At 38.9% G+C, this 16,973-nt stretch overlaps 1 protein-coding gene across 1 annotated transcript in view; it reads left to right on the top strand.

Moving 5' to 3' along the window:
* Nucleotides 1-16,973, top strand: part of DNAI3 (dynein axonemal intermediate chain 3) — a 130,540-nt gene that overhangs the window by 29,157 nt on the left and 84,410 nt on the right. The window contains exons 2-3 of the mRNA XM_044005324.1: nucleotides 6,261-6,341; nucleotides 6,759-6,794. Coding sequence (XP_043861259.1) covers nucleotides 6,275-6,341; nucleotides 6,759-6,794 — 103 coding nt within the window. The 5' untranslated portion in view covers nucleotides 6,261-6,274. The remainder of the gene's footprint in view (nucleotides 1-6,260; nucleotides 6,342-6,758; nucleotides 6,795-16,973) is intronic.

The raw sequence follows: 16,973 nt of genomic DNA, 5'->3' as shown, positions 1-16,973 counted from the left end.
AGTAATGTGAAAAATTACAGCAGATTAATGTAATGGAATTCTACAGCACAGTAACAAAGGATGCATGTGAAGACTATGAGGAAATATGGCAAGACTCAAATGAAGTGATCCAAGGGAGTTCATTCTATCCAGAAGAGCCACCATTTTCATGACACTTGTTAAAAAGAAAACAAAAGCCATATAGAGCTTCAGAGAGACTTCAGAGAAGACAGACACCAGGAACATTTTTGTTTGCTTTTTGATTGCTTTGACTTTATTTCATTTAAAATGAGTGGTATATAATATGTTTATGGTATGGTTTTATTCCTTATTTTGTGTTTGAATATTCCTTTTTATTGATTATTAGTAAATATATTTAAAAATTTTTAAGGACAGCCTTGGATCCATTTTGCTTTCCGATATGCAACTCTGCTAATGTGTCTGATTAGCAACAACAGGAACAAAAATAAAATGACAAACGAACTTAATGTTTTAAGTTCTGCACCACCCAGCTGTGTGCTACATACATGCTAGCTATTGCTAACTCTAATTATCAGTCATAGGAATTAAACCTAGTGTATTTAGTGAAGATATGGAGAACTATTTCCAGTATCTTTTTCATGTTCTGCATGATATCAAAGATCTTTAAAGAGCCTGAAAAAAGCATCATATTTTTAGCATATGTATGTGCATTTCTAATCCAAGTTCAATGAGTTTCATGCCAGAACCTTGGAATATGAGAATTGGAGGGGGGAATCTTAGACGATACCAGTCATTTTACATCCCTCATATTACAAATGAAGGAACCAAATCCAAGGGGCTACATGACCTACCAAGCTTACATAGAAGATACTCCTTCATGCTCTCTCCATAATCTAGAAATTAAATCCAAAATACATCAAAATAATCCAAAACATGAATAGACCGAGAATGGCTCTGAGACTTAGAACTTCATTTGATTAAAGTCCCTGATCTATACAAGTCACCAGCACCAGCCATTAAAAAGAACTTAGCTCTGGAGATGAATGGGGACCTTAGATATCATTCAGATCCTTCTCTTGATTTTTTCAGATGATGAAAATGAGGACCAAAGCAGTGACCCCAGTAGTTAAGTGGCAGTCAGGATATGAACCCCAACTCTCAGACAAAATCTGGCACTCAACCTCTGTCTCTTATATCCATCCCCTAGCTCTCTCTAGATTCGGCTCAAGTGTAAACCTCTTCTAAGAAACTTTCAGGATTCCCCCAGTTTTGATTGCTTTCCTCCTACCCCCATTATTTTGCATCCATTCTGTGCATTCTTGTCTGTGTACACCACTCCCACTCTCCAATAGAGTGTAAGCTCTTCCAGGGTAGGGGCTGTGTCCTCTTTGTCTACTTAACCTCAGTGCTGAGCACAGTGCCTGGAACATAGCAGGTATGCAGGAAATGCTCATTCAATTGAATTAAACTTCCAGTACAGAAACAGCAGTTCTCCATTAAGTTTCTGAATCCATATAGTTGCAAGCAGAGAATAATTTGCAGCTATTTACCTGATAATTTTACTACTGAAATTTCAGAAACAAGATTTCAAACTGTTTTTCATCCTGTCCAAGACTCCTTACCATTCCAACAATGCCAACTCTGTCTGTAGAATGTTGGAACTAATCTAATTTGACTACCCTGGAATTAGAAATGCAGTAAGAACAGAAAACACTTGTAATTTAAGAAATTAAAGAGAACAGTAGCACATAGAGTCTGAAGATATAAAGGTGATGAGCTATTCTTGAGGGAATGTTCTGAAAAACAATTTCTTCAAAGCTTTGCTATTATTCCTTTGTTGTAAGACTGAAATATATAGCAAACTCTTATTATTTCAATATTGGTTAATTCACAATGTCAATGGTCACTTTGTATATAACACTGGAGTATTTGTCAGGAGATCTGGTTTCAGATTTCAATTCAGACATGGACTAACTTTGGGACCCTTGCTAAATCCTAAACAGACAGAGCTTCAGTTTTCTTTCCTGGAAAAATGGAGCTAATAATACCTTTTTAACCCCTGCCTTGAGTTGTTTCAAGGAAAGTACTTTGCAAAACTTTAAACCACTCCAGAAGTGTGAGCTGTAATGAATATCATCTGATTGAGAGTGGCATTTTCCAGCTTATCCACTAAATTTATCTTTTATATACTCTATGCATAATAGATATTTTGAAAACGTCAGTAAGAATAGGATGGTGGTGGGAACCAATGGTGAAGTTCAGAGGATAGAGTTGATTCAGGGTGGGGGCAGTCTGATATATTTCCCTTCCTCCTGAACATCCAGGCTGTCTGAGCAGAGGAGGCGTGTTGATTGGAAACCTACCGGAAAGTCTGTAAAATGAGAGTGTTGGACTCAATGGTCTTCCAGATCTAAAGCTGTGGTTCTAGGTAACCTAGTCCTCTGAGTGGAGGTGTGCTTTTCAGGGTCCACTATTTCAGGACAGTGAGGCAGCCCAGAGGTCAGAAAGCTGGAGCTGGAGGCAGAAAGACCTGAGTTCAGATCTGCCTTTAGATACTTACTAGCTGTGTGACCCTGGATAAATCACTTAAACCTGTTTGCCTCAGTTTCCTCATCTGGAAAATGGGGATAATAACAGCACTTACTTCCCAGGGTTGTTGTGAGCATTAAATAAGAGAATATTTGCACAGTTTCTAGCACATAGTAGGTACTTATATCTTTCCTTCCTCCCTCCCTCCCTTCTTCCTTCCTTCCTTCCTCCCTTCTTCTTTCCTTCCTTCCTCCCTCCCTTCCTTCCTCCCTCCCTTCTTCCTTCCTTCCTTCCTTCCTTCCTTCCTTCCTTCCTTCCTTCCTTCCATTCTTCCTTCCTTCATCTATTCACATCTACTGGAGTGCAGCATACATTTAATAAGAAACTGAATAGGGGTAAATATGAAGTCTTTGTCCTAGTCAGACAAAGAGTGTTGTGTTCTATTCTGAGCACTAAACTGTAGGAAGGACAGTGATAAACTGGAGAGAACCCAATTTGCTAGAGGATTTTCTTAGATCATGTTCTGTTCATAGTGATTGAAAGGGCCTGGACTTGTTTAGCCAGAGAAGAGAAGACTGAAGATGTACATGATACTTCTCTTTAAGTATTTGAAGGGCCATCAAATGGAAGACAGGTGAGAACTTGTGTTTCTTGGTCCCAGGTGACAGAACTAGGAATAATTGATAAAAGGAAAAATTTGGGGCTTGATGTGAGGAAAAACTTTCCAACAATTAGAGCTATTCCAAAGTGGAATGGGTTGCCACTGGAAGATAGTGGGTCTGCCTTCATGGGAAGTGCTCAAGTGAAGACTGGATGACTTCCACAGCCCACCATATTTATTCAGGTATAGGATAGATGTGATGGACCTTTGGAGATCTCTTTCTACTCTGGGATTCTCTAAACAAATCTTGTTGATTCTAGATGATACAAGAAAAATGAAGATAAGAGTAGGATGGGTGCCCTAAGAGAGATACAACATGGCGAGATTACATCCCTCAGGGAAGAGGAGGAATAGGGAAGGTTTTATGAAGGAGGTGACATCTGAGCCAGGCCTTAAAGGATGAGTGGGATTTCAATGGGTGGAAATGGGAAGATGGCATAGATAGGGGTGAGGGAAGGACATTTCAGAAAGAGAAAACATCTTACAAAACAAACTTACAAACAAAGTTCACTTTTTATTCCTTGTTTCATCTCCCTGACCCCATAGGCAAATGATGAGGATTTTCCCCCCATATTGCTTGACTAAAAAAGTAGGTTTATTAGTTCTCCTGTGATTAAAATGAGGCATCATTATTTCGATTACCTCTCAAAGGAGGTTTTACTGTATTTTCTTTATTATTGAATTATGTAACTCGACCCTACTGGTTCTAAATTTCAATCTCATATACTCTGCTCTGCACTAAGAGAAAGAAAACTTGGATTCTAAGCTGCTTAGTGAATACTATTTGAATAAATTGCCATAGGGAGAAGAAGCATCAGGCCAACCCTATTGGGACAGGAGCTATGAGACTCAAATCCAAGCTGATGGCCTGATTTTTTAGTCCTCTCCAAATAAATGTTCAGTGGTTTTTCTGTTTGTTTTTTTGTTTTTTGTGGGGCAATGAGGGTTAAGTGACTTGCCCAGGGTCACACAGCTAGTAAATGTCAAGTGGCTGAGGCCGAATTTGAACTCAGGTCTTCTTGAATCCAGGGCCGGTGTTTTATCCACTGCGCTACCTAGCTGCCCCCCAGTGTTCAGCATTTAAACAAGAACTTCAGTTAATGAAAGATATGGATTAAAGACTTTTGGAAATTGTCTGTTAACTTATCCTTGTTCTAAGATGTGAATATATTTCGAGGACTTTAAAAAATTAGATGCTAACTTATCATTATTCCAGTATGGAAGGGTTTGTCATCCAAAAAACAAGTGCCTACTTCAATATATATATTTTAAAAATTTTCCTGTACAAGTAATATTCTCAGGTGTGGGTGATAAATACCTTCCTTCTATTCAGGGAAGACTATAAAGAATTCTGTCCAGATGCTGAAGCTTCTGGAAAATAATTTCAATGCAATTCTTCCACTCTTTTCTCCCATAGATAGCAGGATATTACCTGTTTACAGGATAGTTTCAAAGATTGTATTCTTTTGCAGGATTAGGACAGAGTTGCTTGCAGGTATAAATTTGTGATAGACCCAAGTTAGCATTTTTCAGTAGTACCATGAAAAAAAAATCTCTGAATTTGTAGCCAGTCCAAAGACCAGGGTCAGAATTCTGTTTTCTCCACTTACTGGGTATGTGACAATGACCCTCTCTGAGCCTCAGTCTCCCCCTCTGTAAAAAAGGGAGATGGTCATGCCTGTAGTCGAATACCTACCTCACAGGGTTGTTGTATCAAATGAGATGATATATGTAAAGCATTCTGTAAAATGCTAAATAAAAGGCCATAAACACATCAACTATTACTGTGTCCGAAAACAATTTTCTGATATATAAACTTGAGAGGGGAACAGTCCTGCAGTGGGTCCACTACATTTACCCAGCAGGTATACCTATAATAGCAGAATCTACCCATCCCCTTCTTATAAAGGGCCATGCAATACTTACATACATATCCAGAAAGGCAAAATGTATAGGCTATTCTATAGGTCACATGACAAAATATCCAATATGGGTCAGGTGAAGCAAGTATGGTTGGAAGAAGGATAAAGCACCAGGATCTCCCAAGTATTAATGAGGTTTGGTACTGAGATAATCCTAGAATCAATTAATCAACAAACATTTAACAAACATTAAGTGCCTGCACTCTGCCAGCCACTGTGGTAGGTACTAGATATAGAGACAAAAATGAAACAGTCCCTGCCCTCAAAGAGCTTACATTCTAGTCAATCAATGCATTATATATATACATATATGTATAAATATATACACATACATTACATGTACATATGTATGTATAAATATATACACATACATTACATGTACATATGTATAAATATATACACACATTACATACACACATGTGTGTATAAACACATACACATACATCACATACACATGTATGTATAAACATATATACATACATTACATATACATATGTATAAATATATACACATACATTACATACACATGTATGTATAAATATATACACATATATTACATACACATATGTATGTATAAATATATACACATACATATGTATGTATAAATATATATACATACACATATATAATTACATATTATTATATTATAGCCCATTATATGGTAGGAGATGGAGATGCAAATACAAAATAAAGACAACCCCTGCCTTCAAGTGGGAATGGAAATTCCTATAATGAAAAGGAACCTTCTAAGAAAAGATAGCAAGAGGATGATTTCAGAAAAAAAACTGGAAAGACTTACATGAACTGATGTAGAGTGAAGTGAGCAGAACCAGGAGAACATTTTACACAGTAACAGCAATATTGTACAATGAACAACCGTGAATGACTTAGCTGTTTTCAGCAATACAATGAAAAATTATGAAAAATGCTATCAAGCCTCACCTCCATAGCCACATACATGCCGGAACCCCAAAACAACGATATCTGTCATTTGTTGATGATAAGTAGATCCACAGAAACATTCCGTTTCTTGTTTTTGTTTGGTCTGTAGTCAGTAAAGCATAATGAAGTATGTTGTATCAGAGGTACCATTTTTAGAAAACATCCACTCATATTTATTAAATCATCATCCTCAAGATGAAAGATTTTAAATAAAAACTTATTAATGACAATCATTATCTTTCTAGGCTAAATCTGAACAATGGGTCCAAAACTCAAGAAAGAAAAGCCAGATAGCAAAGCCAAGTTAGCGAAACAGAAGGTAACTTGTAAGTATGAGTCTTCATTAAAAAAGACATTCTTATGGATTCAATTTCTTATCATGCATTAGAAACCAAAATGGATGTGGCCTTATCTGTATAATAAAAGGAATTACATTTGTTTCACAATATTAAGAATGTAAGCTATTTTAATTTATTGGAAGGTGTTTCTGAGTGTTCCAGTGAAACTAGAAACTAACTTCTAGTTTCTGTCCAATTTAATAAAAATATTAATTAACTAATGAATGCTTTTTAAAAAATTAATCAAATCAGGGACTTCTTATAAACTTTTTATGCTTCAATTTACTTTATAAATTATGAGTTTATATGTGTCACTTTATCCTAAAGATTTACTGAAAATTTCTAAATATCAGATGTACTTTCTATGCAAATAGGTGAATTTGACATAATTTCATTGTATTTTAGATGAAGAAGCAGTTCCAGTTTCTATGGAAAGTGTTGGTAAGTTACATTACTACTTAAATTTTATTCATGATTTTTCAACACTTTATCATGGAATTAAGAGGAAAGATCATTGGGAATTAAAGTGATTCATGAATATATTCATGAATAAAATAGTATCATGAGTAGTCTATAAGGTAGAACTTTAAAGGACAGAATTTAAAAAAGGCTAGAAAAGTGAATTCCATAACAGAAATAGACTTAATTTACCTGTACTGGCACATTATTTTTCAAACCCTTCTCTATGGCTTAGCAACTCATTTTCACCAATTGTAGAGTATGAATTAATGTAATCTGACCAAATTTTTTTATCAACTGTTATCTGCTTTTCCTGTTCTCCTATCTTTTTAGCTCTCATCTTCCTGAGCTCATTAAGTTGCTCAATGCAGGTGCTGGTTGTGAATTATATCATATGACTATAAAAGAAAACAAATATACCAGAACCAAGACATTCAAATGGATATTGTCTTCAAGATATAGTCCTCTTGGAGATGGTGAACTTACTCTTTGGATGCTGCTGACTCAAGAGATAAGATCTCTTTTGGACTTATTTTCAAGAGGCTGAGGCACATCTTTCTGAAGTTCCTCAGTGATGACAAATATTCATCCTTTGAGGGTGGATTTGATTTTTATAATAACCAGGAATCATTTGGAGCCAAGTTGGGTAAATAATGTGGGTGATCTAGATGACTCACTATTTTGGGTAAAAGATGATTTGTGTCTACCGAGTAATGGGACTAATTTTTTTTAAAAGCAAACAAAGTATAACTCATAAATAAGCTTTGAGGTACTGTTTTGATCCAGTACCTCTCAAGGTGACTGTCTTGAAAGATAACACTCTTCTGACATACCAGAGAATCAGAACTATCAAATGTTGAGTTGAAAAGGGCCATTTCATTCATGTGGTTCCACTGTCACCCAGTTTATGAAGGTCTTCATCCAAAACAGATCATTGAGCTACAAGAGTTTAAATGAACCTCAAAATCATCTAGTCAATCTATACCTTAGCAGGCATCTCCAACCTGCCCAACAAGTAATCACCTGGCTTCCACTTGAGGGGAACGCGGTACTTCCTTCAGCAGCTCCTTCCATTTTTTAGATAACTTTAATTGCAAGGATTACAGTATATTTATTTCTTTTCTGATCACCTCTGATGACCATCCAACCTTTTAGTACTTTCAGTGATGAAGAACTAGCTACTTAATGATGCATACTGTTTTAGTGAGTAAAATACCTCTACTTGTTGAAAAAAAAAAACTTTTTCTGTGCTCAGACCACGCCCCCCCCCAATTCACACAAACCAGGCTTGATCAACATATCATCGCCTCTTTTGTTCATATTGCCCTCACACAAAGCTTGTTTTGGGAAAATCACTGAATATAGTTATTGTATAAATTTCCATAAATGTGGATAAGGAGAGAAATATAAGCACTCAAGGAAACAAATGCATTTGTCGTGTGCAAGATAATCTTTATTTCACCCTGCAGAAAATGCAGAACACACCAGAGGCTCACAGGAGCCCGTAAAGCACCTAGAAAACACATAAAGGACTCTCAAAAGCCCATAAACAATCAGTATACATTTTCTCCCTTTTCAGTTCCAGTTTCCCACAAGTTTCTCAGATCCTTCACGTTCAGCTCCACCTCTGTGGTTTAGACTGAGTCCTTTAGGAAGAGAACTGAACTTGGAGTTAAAAGTGGAGTACAGGGGGCAGCTAGGTGGCACAGTGGATAAAACACCAGCCCTGGATTCAGGAAGACCTGAGTTCAAATCCAGCCTCAGACACTTGACACTTACTAGCTGTGTGACCCTGGGCAAGTCACTTAACCACTGTTGCCCTGCCCAAAAAAAAAAAAAAAAGTGGAGTACAACACTCCTGCTGATCTGGTGAGTCCCTCTTTCTTATAAGATTCTATCCAGCCATTTCCCAACCAGACACAAAGGTCTGGACTTCCCACAGAAGGGAGCTACCCTTGAGAATGCTAACTAGGCAATACTTTGATATTCCAATGACTTTCTCTTTCATTTCACAGTGACCTCACCTGGAAAAGAAACCCACTTGTAGATGCTAGGAAGGCAACCTCCTTTTCATTGTACTGTCTAAATAGTTCCTTGTAATAATGGATTTTTAAAAATATTTTATTTTTTCCTGTTACATGTAAAGATAGTTCTCTTGTTTATACAAGCTTTCCAATTTCAGATTTTTCTCCCTCCCTCCCCTAGACAGCAGGTAATCTGATATAGGTTATATAATAACTAAATATATTTCTGCATTAGTCATGTTATAAGAGAAAAATCAGAGCAATGACGAAAAACCTCAAAATAGAAAAACAACAGCACCAAAAACAAAAGAAATAGTATGGTTCATTCAGCATCTATACTCCACAGTTCTTTTTTTTTTTTTTACTGTGTACATTGTACACAGTATCATCAATGTTGTGTGTTGATCTACTGTGATGGACTATATTCTTCTCACCAATGCAATGGTACAGAAGAGTTCCAGGGAACTCGTGATAGAAGAGGATCTCCAAATCCAGGGGAAAAAAAGTAATAATGGAATTTGATGTCCAGATTCCTTGATTTTCCATATTATTGCTTTCATCTCTTTCTGCTGCTTCTCCAAGTACCAGGCAGCCACAGGCACTATTCTCTCCATTCTTCAAGAGGTATGCTGCTCAGAAAATGAGGTCAGTTCCCCTGAGTCTCAAAACTGAGCTTACCTGGGAGACAGCCCTCAAGGCTGGCACTGCCCAGAAAACCCTTAACCTCTCACTAAAAGGCTAGAGCCTGGGATTTCACTGCCCAAGGCAAAAGGTCAAAATGGCATAGACTACAAACTTTCCTCTTAGGTTAGGCAGGCAAGCAAATGTCTTCCTTGCCAGGTACCTTTTCAAAACCACCATTAATGGGGGGCAGCTAGGTAGTGCAGTGGATAAACACCAGCCCTGGATTCAGGAGGACCTAAGTTCAAATCTGGTCTCAGACACTTGACACTTTCTAGCTGTGTGACCCTGGGCAAGTCACTTAACCCTCACCGCCCTGCAAAAATAAAAAAACCACCATTAATGGTGCTTGAGATAGGGGCTTTACCCTTACCTCCTGCTCTACTGTCTGAGTTTAGGAATACCTATACCTTGGGTTCTTCAGATGCTAAGATTCGGGGTTATGCTGGTGCCAGCTCTAACTGGAGAGCTGATTGTTAAATTTTCAATGTAAGCATTTACATGTCTAAAATTGATTGGCTGACACTTGATTTATTGTTTTGTTTGTTGTCTCTAGACTAAGAAAGTGATGGAGCAAATGTCAACAATGTGGAATAGATTTCAAAGTTTTGTTCTCTGTTCCACATATGTGATACACCGTCTCCTATATTTGTTTCTTTGCAGTGGCTCTCCTACATGCCTGGAAGGTGCTGCCTCTTTACCACCATCTCAGAGAGTACCTCTTCTCCAGTAAGATGGAGGTTAAACACCATCTTCTGCATAAAGCCTTTTCCGACTCCCCCTTGCAACAGTTAGTGCCTTCTCTTTCAAACTATCTTATATTGAGTTACTTTGTATAGCTTTATATTTATTTACTTCATGCTTATTCTCTATATATTTTCTTTTTCTTTTTTTTAGGGCAGTGAAGGTTAAGTAACTTGCCCAGGGTCACACAGCTACTAAGTGTCAAGTGACTGAGGCTGGATTTGAACTCGGGTCCTCCTGAATCCAGGGTCGGTGCTTTATCCACTGCACCACCTAGCTTCCGCCCTATTCTCTATATATTTTCAAATAAACTTGTTGTCCCTTGCAAAATGTAAGTTCTTTGCAAACAGGGATTGTCTATGTCTTTTTATTTGTATCTCCAGAGCCTAGCATAGTGCCTGGAACATAGATGCTTAATAAATAATCATTAGTTGATCAGTTGTAATAGTAGCAACTCGAACAGGGGTATGTGAGTCTTGGAGGAAACTGTTTTCCTTATTTTTTTTTTTTTGCTCAGGATGGAGTCCCTAATCCCCAGTGGGAAGAAGGTCAGTACTTAGAGGTTTCCTTACTCCTTTACTATCAGTTTCAGTTCTGATTAAACATTTTACTTCTGAAATTAAATTATATTTTAAGCTCCTTGAGGCCAGGCACTATCTTTTGCCTCTTTTTGTATCCTTAGCACTAAGCATAATGTCTGGCCCATAGTAGGTGCATAATATATGTTTGTTTATTGATTGAATAAAATGCATGTTCCTCATCTGGTCTGCTAGCCTGGTGCAAACAGAGTTTAGGATTCAAGCCAAATAAAGTACATTTTTTATCCAAATATTCAACACCAAACCCTAGTAATCCATGCAAATTGATCCAGAGTTGAGTGGCATGTAGGGTAAATGAAAATAAGAGTCTTTAGGGGCAGCTAGGTGGCACAGTGGATAGAGCACCAGCCCTGGATTCAGGAGGACCTGAGTTCAAATCTAGCCTCAGACACTTAACACTTACTAGCTGTGTGACCCTGGGCAAGTCACTTAACCCTCATTGCCCCACAAAAAAAAAAAAAAGAAAAAAAAAGAAAAGAAGAATCTTTATGTTCCAGAGTATCTTGAAATCATAGAAAGCATCATGCCCTTTTCCAAATGCAGGATAAAATCAGGATTTTATCCTGGGCCCAGTTCATTGTCCATTAGGTCCTGGCTTAGATACAGGAACCGAAGCACTAATGCAAAAGATTGATCATTTGTATGTCTTAGTTTGGACAAGAGGTATTTTTCATCTTGCTGGTTTCTCTTGTATGGACTGTTAGGCTGATCTTTTGAGTAATCAGGGGTCTCTCTGAGGAGACCCTTTAATATATTAGGGTTTGTCTTTGTTTTCCCAGAAGATAGGGCTTCTCTTTCCAAATTACTTGGCTTAAAGGACACCTTTTATTGGCACCTGCGGTTGATGTCCTGCTTGGGAGATATTGTGTCCTTGAGCTGAGCCTCCCACTGGCCCCAGGGTATTGGTTCTAGTCCTTTCCCAAGGAGAATAGCAATACCATCAGCAAGGATGTCAACCGAGCCTCAAGTGGGACAGGATCCAACCATGATGGCAATGTCCGTGCATAGGTGCCCTCAGTCTGCCACAGTGTTATCTACCTGGCTATGGTCCCATTTTCTTAAAACCTAGGTACCTTCTGGGGAGGGCTGAGGATGTGCCCCCTGCCAGCATGTCTATACTTTCTGCGTTAGGACCTAGCCCTTGCACAAACCTATAGACTAAATCTGGACCAACTCTACCAGGAAGCAGATGAGCAATCAGCCTCCAGAGCTGTCCTTGTTTCCACAGCGGGAGCCCAGGGCCTCCTGGATTCCCCAGACCTTCATTTTGTCTCTCCAGAACAGCTCTAGTCTGAGTTTTGTGACTAAAGCCAGACAAAGGACTCTCCCGTGGCCACATTTCTCCTGTGAGTGGACAGGCTGCTAGAGCCCCTTCTTCTCAGCCCCCGCCCCAACCCCCTGCTCTGACATTTTATGAGCTCCATTTTGCACACACGGGATTGTCTTCATCTATAGGGCAGGAGAAAAAACCCATTACCTTCTAGTCATAATTCAACAATGTATTCAATAATAATAGATAGCATTTATATAGCACTTTAAGGTTTGCAAAGCCCTTTATAGATATTATCTCATTTGATATTTACAACTGCCATGGGAGGTAGGTGTTATTATTATCTTCATTTTACAGATGAAGAAACTGAGGCTCAGGTTAAATGACTTGCCTAAAATTGCACATGGCCACTAGGTGGCGCTATAATGCATAGAGTGCTGGATCTGGAATCAGGAAGACCCAAACACCTGAGTTCAAATCTGGCCTCAGACACTTACTAGCTGTGTGATCTTGGGCAAGTCACTTAACCCTGTTTCAGTTTCCTCATCTGTAAAATGAGCTGGAGAAGGAATTGGCAAACCACTCCAATATCTTTGTCAAAAAACCAAAGAAACCTAAATGAGGTCACAAAGAGTTGGACATGACTGAACAACAAAGGGTTGTACATCTAGTATCTAAGACCAGATTTGAACTCAGGTCGTCCTGATTCTAAGAATGGTGTTCTGTCCACTGTGGCATCTAACTGACTAAATAGTCCCTCCTTGTCACCGCCCCCCCCCCCAAACACACACACACACACACACACACACACACACACACACACACTGATTACCTCCTTTCCTTTCTCTCCTAAGTGCCACATCATATGATGCTTGGCCTTCTTGTCCTGGGGAAATATCAGGTTACATCACTCAGGCATTGTTATTACCAACGTTTAAACAATGGCTCTTTAAGCTTTGTATTTAAATCCCTCAGAACTCAGCATATAAATTCACTGTCTTGGTTTATCACAAACCTGTGTTTCAGTTGTTAACCAAAAAGGTCTTGAGAAAAGCTCCTTCACAATCTTAGTGTGTCCTGGCCCACCTTCAGGCAGACTGGGGAAGCTTTGCTATACCTCCTCAGAATCATGCTTGTTGTTGCCTGCATCCGCAACTGAAGGAACAATTAATTTCAGATTGCTGAAAATAAATGTCACATTTTTCCCTTCAAATCCACAGACCCCGCTGGAAGAATCTCTGATGTAGAAGATACTCCAAGTAACACCTATATGTTCAATGTGTCTTTTTTGGTGAGGCAATTGGGGTTAAGTGACTTGCCCAGGGTCACACAGCTAGTAAGTGTTAAGTGTCTGATGCTGGATTTGAACTCAGGTCCTCCTGAATCCAGGGCTGGTGCTCTATCCACTGCGCCACCTAGCTGCCCCTCAATGTGTCTTTTTTTGTAAACAATGACCTCTCCTTTCTTGGCCAATCTATTTCTTTTTATTTTATTTTTCATTCTGAACTTAAACATATTTCAGTATTAGCAAACCTATTAATGATGCTACTGGTGAGAATTTCAGGCTAAAAAGAGAGACATTTGGAAGCAGATGGATCTTTTTTTTTCATAACAGTCTTTTATTATTTTCCAGTTACATGTGGAGATAGTTTCAACATTTGTTTTTATAAGATTTCTAGTTTCAAATTTTTCTCCCTCCTTCCCCTCCTTCCGGCAGATGGATCTTTCAGCATCCCTCAAATCCTGCCTCATGGGTGGCCACTTACCTTGCCTACACACAGAGCTGCCACTTGGTCTATGAGCTACCACATTCCTTTTTTTTCCCTGTACTTTTAATGCATCTGTCTTTGAACATGCTGGGTTTCCCCCCCCCCCTTTTCTTTCCTTTGTTTTTCTGTCTCTTATTTATTTCTATAGAACTAAATATCATTCAAATATATTTAGCCAGAGCAGTGCTAGTTGTATGTAAGTATGGATGAATAGACATGATAAAGCTAGCAGAAACAGCCAGCACCTTGTTGTGAAACATACCAAAGAATCCATATCCCTCTGCCTGAGGAAAAAAAGTTGTGTTTAAATCAATAGTCACAACATGATTTTAAAATATAAGGATATATATAGATATATATAGATATTCTAGAGCAGGGGTTCTTAACATGTTTTCTTCCATGGACCCCTTCTCAGAATCATATTTTTTAAAGCACAAAATGAAATCCATAGGATTAATAAGGAAACCAAGTATATTGAAATACAAGTTATCTGTCTTATCTATCAACCTATCACCTATCTCTAAGTATGTATATCTCTGTACCCATGTATGTATGAATCTTCTGTCTATCTATCCATCCATCTATCCATCCATCATCCATCCATCCATCCATCCATCTATCTATCTATCTAAGTTCACAGATCCCAGGTTAAGAAGCCTTGAAGAAAAATCATAGGATTTTGTGATTCAGAGATAGAAAAATATCTTAATGATCTCTCTCATTTTACCATTTTGGAAGGAGGTATAATTATATGTAAAATATATGTAAATATATATACTTATTCATATATACATATACATGCATGCATATATGTGTGTGTGTATATGTGTGTATCTATATCTATCTATACCTTAAAGTGGCTGTAGTGTTGTTATGATGTTGCAGTGAGACATCCTTACTAATGGAAACAAGTTGGTTACATCCATATCAGGAATTTGAGGGCCTGGTTATGGTTCAGAGTTTCTCTTTATCATTCCCCTTATTTCTGAGGGCTTAACCCTACCTGGTCACCTGGGAGGTAATTACCCTTCTATCAGCCCCGTAGAATGTTTTTACAACTTACTGAACCTGTTGGAAATACATTAACAAGAAGAAATGTACCTCTTCTTCCCTTTTGGGGCTGGCCTCACATGACTGTGGTCAATGTCTAGCTGATAGCAGAGTCCTTCCCTAGCCCGACACCCTATTTGGTAGCTAACTTCTTGAAGTGGCATTTAATAATACATGTCGGTGACCATTTCAAACAATAGCAATACTTTTGTTTTCTCTAGTCCTGGGGTTGAGGAGCCCCACTGAATAACCTCTCTGGCTGCTTTTTGGGTGAGCTTGAGAGGGCAGAAGTCTCCAATGGGTTAGGCTGGAGCTGATGGGTGGGTAGGTGGGTGGGTGGGTGGTGGGATAGGGCATAGGTGGCCAGAGACTAGAGCCTAATATTGTTGAGGTTTATGTAAGTTTGGTGCTGGATGTTTGGTGGGCAAAGAGTCTGTGTATTTGGACTGTCTGTTAACTGGAAAGTTCTTGCCATTTGATTTCCAGCATGGAAATGTTCCCTTCATCTTATTATTGTTAGGGGAAAAAAGTACACTTAACAGGAATCATAGCAGGTACCTCAGAAATCTATGCTCAGATAGAGAATTATTTTTTTGTGTTTGTGTGGAGAGTATTGGGATTATAGAATTAAACGAACTGGGGTGAAATGAAAAATGAGCTCTTGGTAATTGTCTCCTGCATTTGGAACATGACAGTCCCTATTTTTCTCTGAAAAACATTGGGTACATTTGGGAAGCATCACTCAAGAAAGCGCTTGGGCTCCACCCAGCGGCAACTAAAGGCAAGACCACTGTTATTCCAACGCTATCCTGCAGTATTTTAAATCATTTGATTTTTTTCCAAAGATGACATCAGTCAGTATACATGAGTAAGCATTTATCAAGCCCCTTATGTGCGCCAGGTATTGTTCTAGGTGCTAGAGATACAAAGGTATGACAGCATATCCAATCCAATCCAATCCAATCCATGTGCCATTATTAAGTACCTATAATATACCAAGTAATGCTGGGTTGAGAGAGACAAAAAGATATGCAGACAGTTCTCAGTTTAGGAATGAATTATGTTCCAAAAGTTTATCTGCAAATTTGTTGTTTGGAACCCAGAACACATTTCCCCAGGAGAACTATGTAATTCCTGGGGGTTCAGATGAATCACTCACGGATTTGGAAAGAGAGTGGGATTTAATTGGCCAGGCAAAGTACTACAACTCTGCCTTTCTTCCCTCCCCTCTGCTGCCCACCTTGTTTCCTAGGAGGCAGTCATACTGAGAGGGAGGACTGTCTGTTCTCTCCTTTCCCCTACCTGTGTTTCCAGGCCCTCCCCAAACCGTGGGCCTTCAAGTGACATGGAAACTGTGGTCTTCAGTTGCCAAGGTGAAAAGGAATACATTGCCATGCCACTGAATTAACCTGCAGCCCTAGTTAACAGTTCTGCCCATGAAACTAATTTGGAGATGGGAAAAAGAGTGGGAGGGTATTTACCCCTCTCCCTACCATACTGCCACTTGACAAAGGGGCAAAGAGAGCAAAGCCAGGTCTGCTGTTGGGAAGAAGATCCAGACTATAGTAGGGTCTTTTTATGCATTTAGAAGGAAATAAAGGAAAAGGAGAGAGAAATCTAACCATAACAGAGAGAAAAAAGGAGAGGGAAGTCTAACCATAACAGAGAGGAAAGAGGCATTCTTTTGGGGGGGGGCAATGAGGGTAGAGTGACTTGCCCAGGGTCACACAGCTAGTAAGTGTCAAGTGTCTGGAGCCAGAAAGAGGCATTCTTACTGGGAATTTTGAAGGGTTGTTCTGATGCCATTCCCAGGTTTAGCTCCCCTCCCAGGGAAAGTAATGGAGGACTTTTCTGTATCTGTTTATTATCTTCTGTGAGTTCCTCGCATCGTGTGCATTTTTTGGTTAAATGAGATCATATTTGTAAAGTGCTTAGCACAAGTGCCCAGCAGGTAGTAGGCACTATCTAAATGCTTGTTCCCTCCTCCTTCCCTTCTGTAGGGTGAAAGAAAGGCTGTCCCATAC

This window comes from Dromiciops gliroides, chromosome 4 (genome assembly GCF_019393635.1).
Source record: "Dromiciops gliroides isolate mDroGli1 chromosome 4, mDroGli1.pri, whole genome shotgun sequence".
Classification (NCBI taxonomy): Eukaryota; Metazoa; Chordata; class Mammalia; order Microbiotheria; family Microbiotheriidae; genus Dromiciops; species Dromiciops gliroides.
Note: the sequence above shows the minus strand (reverse complement) of the source record. Positions and strands in the feature narration are given on the sequence as shown.